The 10686-nt window shown below is 34.3% G+C and overlaps 1 protein-coding gene across 1 annotated transcript; it reads left to right on the top strand.

Annotated features, from left to right (window-relative positions):
* Nucleotides 1-2623: 2623 nt before the first annotated feature.
* Nucleotides 2624-3880, top strand: LOC120198625 (ethylene-responsive transcription factor 3-like). The gene has a single exon (XM_039199933.1). The coding sequence runs from the start codon at nucleotides 2993-2995 to the stop codon at nucleotides 3680-3682; it is 690 nt and encodes a 229-aa protein (XP_039055864.1). The 5' UTR covers nucleotides 2624-2992; the 3' UTR covers nucleotides 3683-3880.
* Nucleotides 3881-10686: the final 6806 nt, after the last annotated feature.

Genomic DNA, 10686 nt, shown 5'->3' with positions numbered 1-10686 from the left:
GTAGTCCTCTATTCTTCTCGGACTTTTGCCACCAGAATCTCTTCACGATTCTCTCTAGTTCATCACATAGAGTATTTGGCAATAGGAAATAGTTCATCGTATATTGAGGCAACGCCTGTAACACTGATTTGATAAATACCTATTTCCTCTATGTGATAGCATCCTTGAACTCCACGAGTGTGCTCGAGACCATAATTTCTCCTTCATTGAAAGAAAATCTTATTTTTTACCTCGTCCTGTCAAGATTGGTAATTCTAAATATTTCTCTCGGTTTGAAGTGCTGAAGACACCAAGTATTCGACGAACATCACTTTTATTCGAGTCAATCACGCTCGTGCTGAAAAAAAGACCCGACTTGTCAAAGTTTATTACCTATCCTGAACTTTGGTCGTATATTTGTAGCATATTTTTCATTTCACTCGTTACTTTTGCTTTTGCTTCACCGAATATTAAACAGTCGTCCACGAACAATAAGGGAGTGATGTATGGGCACATTTGTTCAATTTTACTCATTGCAATGTATCAAGATTTGCTGCTTGACGGAACAATGCTGATAGACCTTCACTACAGATCAAGAATAGATATAGGCTCAATGGGTCTCCTTGTCTTAGTCCTCTTTGAGGGTGGAAGGGCTCTATTGTCTTGCCATTTATCACGACTGAGCATGTAACTTTAGAAACACACCGGTTAATGATGTTTATCTAATTCTCTGAAAATCCTTTTTTTCCATCATATGTCAAAGAAATTCACATTCCACTCTGTTGCGTGCCTTGATCATGTCTAGTTTCAATGCGAAATAACCTTTTTTTCTCTTCCATTTTTCTTTGCAAATGGGTGTAGCAACTCATATGATGCGATGATGTTGTTTTTATCAGCCTTCCCGATACAAATGCGCTTTGTGCCTAATCTATGCACAACTGGAGTAATCTTGCATTCGATTGACCAATATTTTTTTATACTATTTTGTAAATAATGTTGCATAGACTGATCGATCTGAATTGGGTTAGCTTGGTCGGTGCCCTGACTTTGGGAATTAAGACTATGCGAGTCTTATTTACCTCATCCATGTTGTGCATCTCATTTAATAGTCGAATACAATACTCGACTATCTTAGGTCCTACTATGTGCCAAAAACATTGATAGAAAACCTCACCTATTTTGTCTTCTTCAGATGCTTTAAGTGGACTCATAATTTTTACTCCTCTGATACATAATGTTAACTTTGTATAAAATATCAATATTGCATTTATTTTTTACTTTTATGATTTGTTATATTTTCTTAACTAAAATATATTTAAGTATCAACAACTAAAAAAATAGAATAATAAATTAAAATTTCACAACTAAAAAATAGGATGAAAATAATGAGGTTTTATGGAAAGGATGTAATTATGGAAATAATAAGATTAAATATATCATTTAATATCTTATTTTATAATCATCTCTCCCAAACCACTGAATTTTTCAACATTTTCATCTTCAGCTTATTTTGTACAATTAACTCTTTCAAAAAAGTACTTACAAAACACTATAAATGTAAGATTTAACTATTAATAAATTATTTATGCTCAAATAAACTAAAATCTCTTCAAAAAATTGTTTATCAAACACCTCTATATAATTATAATCTAAACAACATCATTAATTTACTTAAACTCACAATTTCACGCAATGGAGAATGTCTAAAAATTCTCATTTTAGTCTATATACTTTTGTTTCTTACATTTTGATCTCAGAGTTATAAAAAAAGGAGAGTAAGATGATCCTCAATTACAGACAACTTTGTCAATTACCATAATATTCACCCCATTTCTTTAAATAATTTTTCATGATAATCATTTTCCTAATTTATTCTCAGAAACATTATTATTCTAGTTTAGCTCATTCAGGTAATATAAAGTTCTAATTTATATTATGTTAAAATTTGAAATTTTATTGCTTATTTCAATTTAAATTTACTTGAAAATAAATGTATAATTATAGTTTTAGTCATTGATTATATCTAAATTTAATAATCTTCTTTCAATTTTTATTTGACATAATTTGATCATTATTCTTTTATAATGTCATGAGTAATTTCAAACTAACAACGCTGTTAATTTTTGTTGTTAAATGATAAGATGATTTTTTCGCTATTATTCGATCACAAGAATAAAATCACATGAAAAATTATTCAACTTGTTCGATTAATAATAATTTTATATATTAATTGAATACTTAAAGATATTTAAGAAAATTTCAGATCATTATTGTAATTTTTGTTGTGTTATAAATTTGGATCAACTGATGACATTAGAAAAATAGAATTAAATAATGTCAAATTAAAATAAAAGATTTAATCGTAAGATTCAGCATGGTAGAAGGACTAATAATGAAATTACGCCATAAAAATAAAAGAAGAGAGTCGGCATCAAATGGAGAGAAAGGAAGCCATTTAAGCCATAAAAAAGAAGAAGAAGAAAAACTGAATTCCCCAAAAATAAAATTTAATTTGTTTTTTTTTTAAATAAGAAGAACAATAGTACTATCTTTTTAGAATTACTAATATAAATTTTATTTTTAAATTTTATTTTGTGTGTAGAAGAGAAAGGGACTCTCTTCTGGTGGCATCCTGTTTCTGTCCCACCAATCGTCTTCTTCCTCTGTTTAGCTTTCCCTTTCATTTTTCCTTTCCTTGCCTTGCCTTCCCATTTCCATCTGCCTTCTTTCCTTCTTCCCCTTTCCGTTGGTTTCTCTCCTTCTTATCTTCAATCTCGCTTGGTTTCTGTTTTTAGATTCATAAATAGGTTGGTTTTGGGTGGGTTGATTTGGTCAGTTTACTTTTTTCTTTTTTAATTTTTTTGGGTCAATCTGTAATCTTCTCGTTAACCCTTTTTGATTGTTATAAATATTATTACTATTCTTTCAATATTTTTAAGCTTTAAATCTGGTTTTGTATTACCCTTTTTAAGGGGTTGGGTGAATCTGAAGTTTTTTTTTAAAAAAAATTCCGATGAGGAGAGGTAGAGGTGCTGCTGCTGCTGCTGCCGCCGCAGCAAACGCCGTTGCTACGAAACCGGCACTACTACCCAGCGGATCTATTAAAGAACCGAGATACAGAGGTGTTAGGAAAAGACCATGGGGCAGATTTGCGGCCGAGATTCGAGACCCTTGGAAGAAGACCAGAGTGTGGTTAGGGACCTTCGACTCAGCGGAGGATGCTGCTAGGGCTTACGATGCGGCGGCGAGGTCACTCCGTGGACCCAAAGCGAAAACAAATTTCCCCTTAAATTCATCAAATCTCCCGGCTTTTCCTTTCGACACGAATCATCATAACAACAACGGGTTCATCGACCAGCACCGGTTATATACGATGGGTAATTTTCATGAGCACGAAGTGAATCCGCAGAGACCGACGAGGAGTGGCATGAGTAGCACGGTGGAGTCGTTTAGTGGACCGAGACCGGCTCAACCACCGCAGCAGAAATCGACTGATTTTGCGGTGGTTTCAGCTAGGAAGTACCATCCAAGGACGCCGCCGGTGGTGCCGGAGGATTGTCAAAGTGACTGTGATTCATCGTCATCGGTTGTCGACGACGGAGATATCGCCTTGTCTTCGTGCAGGAAAACTTTTTCTTTCGATCTCAACTTTCCGCCGTTGGATGAAGATGATGATCTCCAGTGTACCGCTCTATGTCTCTGAACACGGTGATAGTGATTAAATGACCACTGCGTCGGTGGTCAATTATTAAATCTTCTCTTTTTTAAAAATTTAGCTCTTTTTAAGCCGGGGAAAGAAGGGAAAAAACATGAGACATGGTTAAGATGAAATGGTCTTAATCTCTACGAGTATGAACTTTGAACCCTTTGATTTTTATCAAATGATGATATCTTTGTTGTTTGAAATATGATTATGATGAAGAAGATGATGATTTAGGGTTTGTAATGTTATCAAGTCCCATTAACTTATTGTTATAGATCTTTGTATAAATCCCCCACAAATGGATTACGTATACCATTTCCTGCATTTCTTTGCTTCCATTTGCTCTTCAGGAAGAAAATAACATGTTAAAACATGCAGAAAAAGATTAAAATGGAAGAAGAGGATTTTTCATTTCTGCCATTCATTGATGAGTTAATATGTGGTTAGGAAGATAACAATGATGAAATAGTGTTTTGTTAAGTTATTATCAGATCTGTAATTAGGTTTCTTGTGTCCCCCATTTTGTTTACCTTTGATTAGTTTGATTCCTCTATCTTGTGGAAAAAGAAACAGCTTTTGTTCTTCAATCTTCTCTCTTTTCTTGTGTTGAATCTTCATTTTCACTTTTTTGTGCTTTGTCTGTATGATTTGATACGATTGTGAATATAATCTAGTTTCATGTAATTTATCGAATATGGGGAAGTATAACACTAGATAGATCTTCAACTTGGTGCATGTTTGATAACGGGTGATAGTAAATATGGTAGATGGTTGGGATTTTTGCAATAAATTAAGTGTCAAGAGAATTTATCATACCTTAGCTGTTAATCAATTGAATGTCCCAATTTCAAAACTTTCATCATACCCTCTTTGCATCTAATAGAACAAAAAAAGAAGAAAAGATAAAGATCATTGGATTTGGACATTATTGTAGATTGTTAAATCATCTTTGGTTGCATTGGATGGCACCTTGAAATCTGATCTAACTTCATGGAATTTTCCAATTGAAACTGTTTGGTGTTCGATTTTGATTTTTGAAGCAAGTTTCTTACTGGGTTTTGACTGACGATGACATGTTTTCAGGATCGAGATGTTTCAACGATGCTTCCCATATGGGCATATGCCTTTGGAGGTTCATGCATCATTCATTTTCTTGTCCTTTTCCTTTCATTTTATTTTCCCTTCATCTTGATGTTCTCTTTCTTGTTTTCAAATCAAAAGTTTTGATTATTGAACAAAACCCTAAAGAAGTTGGTGAAATCTTGAAGCAAGAGCTAAAGTTGATAATGGAGACTGGGAAACCAATCATATCTCTGTGTCTGCCGGTTCAGCTGCACCAATCATATCTTTTGTGACTATTTTTCTTTTGTCATATACAATGTCTAAATGGGCTGCACCCAAATTTGGGCCTTGATTAATATATATGCATCCTATAGAAGAAGATTTATCAAAGCCTTGGTGAAGTTGGATGATTGGTATATAGTTCTTTTCCCAATAATGCAAAGAACATGAAGAGAGAACAAATTCACTTAAGAAAACAGGACAATAGTGATCCCAAATGGGTGCAAATTTGATATTGAGGAAAATTCCTAGCAGGCAACTGTTTAAGTAGTTCACTAGTAGTTCCCCGCTGGCAAATTTGTTTTGTTCCTTGAAGTTTCTTCATAGGTCTGAAATAAAAATTTAGTTCTAATAACCATTTTACCCCTGTACTAGGCTGGATTTTGGGATTTAAGTTCTCTACTCTTATTTGATATATAGTTTTGCCTTAGTGGTAGGGTCAAATTGATAAACATTGTTGCAATCGTTAAAGGGATTATGTAGATTTTTCATTTTATTATTATTTGCTCTCACTCTTAAGGTCATGTGTAAACTCATTCAATCATATTTAATCAAAAATAAATTTACATATTAACTGAGTGCTCAAGTTTATTTTTTAAAAAAATTCATGGCATCACTTATTGCAGTAGCAACCAATTGTTTTATCAATTTGGAGTTACTAATATAGGGACTAAAAATAAAATTAGACCAGAATTTTGCTGACAGATTTGGTGGAATCTTTTCCATCGATTAAGCCGAGTAGCCTTCCATTTTTAAGTCTTTTGTTCAACTTGCCTCATTGATGATCCGTAAACGACAAGCTTAATCATGATTCTGCAAAACTAAGACCACTCGATCTTAGGACCAAAAACCCAACATCATATTATGACACAAATGCTATACGAGTCCTTGTGTGTCGGATTTTTTATTAGCTTGTCCCACTTGCGATGCTATGCAGCATACAAGGCCCTATGATTGGGCGGTTCAGCCGTCGTTGAGCAGTGTTTCGGCCTTGTCTCTCGTTTGTTTGTCGGGGTTCGTGATAAAAAAAAATGGTCTGAGGAAGTTCTTTGATATGTTTTGTGATGAAAGTGAGACTGTTAGGAAAGAGTACACCGTTCACCTCAATGTGACAGGGTATCCTGTTTCATGGAGTTATGCTCGTGGCTCTCCCGCACAACCGTCTTCTTCCTCCTTTGCGTCCTGTTCCAACTCATCTGCAACCTCCAAGTTCTCCGGCTCCTCGATTTTGCTGATCAGGTTTTCCATGTCGAATCCGAGGTTGGTTCGGTCTTGGCCGAACACGTATATGATCCAGTGACGGATCCAAAAATTAAAAAATGAGAGTCCAAAATTTTATTTTATTTTTCTTAAAAATAATAGGTGTATAAAAATTTTAATTTTTTTTTTCTTTTACACATTAAGTTAAATTTAAACACATTTTTAAAATAGTCACGGATAAGATCAGACACTACTTGAAGATAGGATCAGGCACCACTTGAAGATCATCAGCCCTGGTGTCAATGTGGCATATGTTTGTGCGACGTTAGACTCGTGTCATCCTGTGGTGCGAACGAACTTTGAGACACCGACCACTCCGGCCATCCATGGCCGCCAAGCGTTTCGTGATGTGGGTATGAATGGTGACGATGCCGGTGATGAAGATGACGACTTGGTATAAAAAGAATCAAATTAGTTTTTTTGTTCCATTGATGAATGATTCTTTTTATGACAGTGACCAATTTGACATTGATCAAATATTTGGCATTGAATTATCTCTTGAATATTGCCCAATACATCCCAAACCTGTACTCACGTTCAGAAACGAATCTTTAGGTAATCTGCTGTTTTGCTCTATTAACAACTTTTACCAGCGTTGCGGATTGTCTTAGAAAAGATGAGTTAATATACGGTTAATATACGGTGTTATCGAATATATTAAAAGATATTTAATAAATTTAGTTTAGCGTTATTGGAAATGTTGAATAATAATAATGTAGTAGGTCCAAATCATGAAGAAATATTAAAAAATTTGGCAACTGACAAACTTAACTTGTCGGTTTGTGTCGATCCAAATTAAAAATGTATCGATCCATATCAATATAATAGGTAAAAATATGACAAAATCGGTCACGAAAAGACAATACCGGTAAAGCCCTACCGGATATATTCAAAGTTTCGATACTTTAATATAAGTATCGACACTGTGAATTTAAAAGAGAAGCAGTTTTAGCGCCTATAAAGTGTCGATACTTTATAAAAATGTATCGATCCACAACGATATAATAGGTAAAAATATGATAAAACCGGTATCAAAATGATAAAACCGGTAAAGCGCTACCGGATATATTGAAAGTGTCGATACTTTAATAAGTACGTGTAATAAATTATCGATAATTTCAAAGAAATAGGTAATTATCCTTTCGAAAATATCGGCACCTGATATAAAAGTATCGACACTTTGATAGTTGTGTCGATTAAATAAAAATAACATATTCGATGAAAATATAAAGGACATAGCTAAATATCCTCTGAAAATAGATAGAATGGACAAGATTTTGAAATCGAAGCGTAATTGTTGCTGCATTTCAGAAGGCGTTTCTAAAGCGAAGTTTGTTTGTTGTTGCTGCAGTCGAATCAAAAAGTATGTTGTCGAAACCCTAGTTTTTTATTATTATAGTAATCGCAAATAGAATTTTTATGTGTTGTTTGGGGTTTTGGAGTAAAGAAGCATTTGAGACCGATTACAGGTAGAAAGTGATATTCAAGGTAAAATATAAATGTCGATACTTTTATTAAATATTATAGGTAGAAAATGATATTATAGGTTGTATAAATGTGCCGACATATTTTGTAGTGGCCATTCAAATTCTTTTGAAGAAAATCGTTTTACCACAAGAGTAGTTATCTATATTTGTATATTGAATAAAGTGTATGTAACAAGTATTTGATTTGATTTGCGTAAACTGATATATGAAGGAAAAATGAAGTCAATGGGTGGAAAAATTGTTGGTAGCGCAGATGACTTTGAAATAGAGGCCGAGACTCGAAAGCAACCAAAGGGTAGATATATGTACTTCTAGTAAGTATCAATGTCTTTTTGTTATTATTGTTAAAATGATAATTGGATTAAAGTATTTAAGAACTTTAAATTGATTACAAATTTTAAATGTTAACAATATGGCCGAATGCAAAAGGATGAAGGAAGATGGCACACAGAGCGGTTTGGTATGTAAAATGAAATTGACATTGAGTATTATTTAGTGTTAATGTATTGATTAAGAAATGTTTATGCTTAATATTAGGTGACAAAAGATGTGAGGTCCAAATGGAATTCGATGAGTGATGCTAAAAAGGAACCTTACATCATACAGTCAAGGAATGATAGTAAAGAATACAAAGAACGGAGGAAATCACATGAAAATAAGGTATTCATTAAACTTGTAAATACGTTGATACAAAATATATAAGAACTATAACATTATATATTGTTAAAAAATGTAGGAAGTGTCGACAAGGTGCAACATTAAAATGGTGAATTCATTAATTAAACACCTTAAGGAGAAGAGTCAGTTGAATGTGCTGGGAGAAATAGGTTTTGGATCGTTGGTAGGAGTAAGGGATCAACCTATTCAGAGGGAATTATGTCGATCCTTGATGACGCAATTTGATGTCAAACAATGTATTGGTAAGTATGGTGATTTTTCATTTCCTCTCGGGATCCCATGTGCTGCAGCCGTATTGGGGGTAGAAAATGAAGGCAAAAGTGTTGTAAAAGTCTGTAAGAGTAAGAACTGGAAATCACTTGCCTCCAAATATGGTTTAAAGAAGAAGGTGACAAATGTTGAACTTGAAGAGGAAATAAAAAGTGGATCTTACGGGGGAATGAGATGAAGGCCAGAGTTCTATTGTACTTTGTCGGTATCTTTCTTTGTCCAACGGGTGATACGTCAACGAACAAGGACTATATGAAGCTCATTTGCGATGAAGGCTTGAAGGGTGAATTCAATTGGGCTGAATATGTCTATTCGAGATTGATTGAATCAATAATCACCTTTAAAAATGGCAGCCAGAGATACCTCAAAGGGTGCATAGCAATCATAGAGGTAAATGACTTGAAGAACTTTTTTGAGTTTTTATATAAAATGATAGTATAGTTATTATATAAAATTATAAATTTTATTATAAATGCAGGTTGCACTGTTTGATTTTTGGTCGGGCTGTGAGGCAGTGTCGGCTTATGAAATAACCGGAGTGGCACGCATCCGTGCATGGGGGAAGGAGGAAGTGGTTAGAGTGATGGCGAAGTTGAAGTTGGATAGACCGAGGAAGCACGAAAGGGTAATAAATGTAATTAAATAATATTAAGAATATAATCAATGTCTTAATATTGTAATTTAATTTTGAAGGTTATTGGCAAGGAGGCAGTGGAGGCAAAGGAGAAGAAAGAAGAGATGGTTGTATTGGGGGATGATGGTGAGGAAAAACAGAGTAACTTTGACATTTTGATGTCTGAATTGGCTGATATCAAAAAAATCCAATTTGATATCATGCAAAGACAATCAAGAGTCGAAGAGAAACTTGAGAGAGTCGAAGATACACTTGAGAGGCATAAGGGGGAAGTGGAAGGAAAAAATATATGGAGTGGTGAAAGAAGTAGAGGTGTTGAGGGGTGAAGTGGTGAAAGAAGTTGAGGTGTTAAGGGGTGATCTTAAGATGGTGACAGGTGAAAAATTTGATGGAGTGGTGAAGGAGGTTGTGGAATTGAAGAATGAACTTACGGGGGTGAAGGGGGTGGTTGATCAATGCTGGGATGAAGGAGATCAATTGAAGGGTGAAATAAAAGAGATGAATAACTATGTAGAGCAAAAATACGATGAACTGAAAAAATATAAAGAAGAAAAGAGGGAGGAGGAAGAAGAAAAGATGGAAGAAATGAAGAGGAAGAAAGTCGATGTCATTTATACACCGGAGAGTGTTATAGCAACATATTTGGATTCGGAATGTCCTGCACCCCAGAAGAAAAAGCAGAAGGTAAGTTGAATAAAAGAAAACTTAAGTTGATCTTTATCATGTTGTTGTGACAAAAATTTGTATGCAAAATTGTAGGTTGAAAAAGCGGATATTCCAAGTGGAATTGATGACATCGAAGCTGCAATTTGTGATTATTTATGGAATAGTGAGTTAGAATCGAGGTAAGTGAAATATATTGCTTTGTGAGCGATATTTAAATATTTCATGACAACATATTAATCCTAATGATTCATACAGATATTCTGTAATCTCAATGGGAAATCAATTCGCTAGTGTATATGACGTTGCAACGTTGAAGCCTACGGAATGGGTTGGCGGTGTGGTAAGTAGAAAGTAGAAAATGTTAAAACATATTGAATATATTCTAATTGTGTAATTAATTTTGTTAGGTTATTGATTTGCTCGCCTGAAAAGTATGCTACGATTCTCAAAAGTCACTCCGGAGGATTGGCTACTTTCCATACCTCTTAGCGGTGAGTTAAATTAATAAATATTGAAAAGTAGTGTTATAAACGGTAAATTAATAATGTTTGTTGCGTAATTGCAGCAACAGACGTTGGATGCCAACAAAAAAGAAAGTGTTGAGAGTATTGCTACCTTTTGGGGTCCCATATTGGATAATTATGTGAAATTCACCGACTGTGAGAAGG

Source organism: Hibiscus syriacus, unplaced genomic scaffold, assembly GCF_006381635.1.
Source record: "Hibiscus syriacus cultivar Baekdansim isolate YM2019G1 unplaced genomic scaffold, ASM638163v2 tig00117056_pilon, whole genome shotgun sequence".
In the NCBI taxonomy this organism is placed as follows: domain Eukaryota; kingdom Viridiplantae; phylum Streptophyta; class Magnoliopsida; order Malvales; family Malvaceae; genus Hibiscus; species Hibiscus syriacus.
This window is presented reverse-complemented; position numbering and strand designations above follow the sequence as displayed.

What these genes read in the sequence shown, in the direction of transcription:
- LOC120198625 (XM_039199933.1), top strand. Translation starts at nt 2,993, where the DNA reads ATGAGGAGAGGTAGAGGTGCTGCTGCTGCTGCTGCCGCCGCAGCAAAC.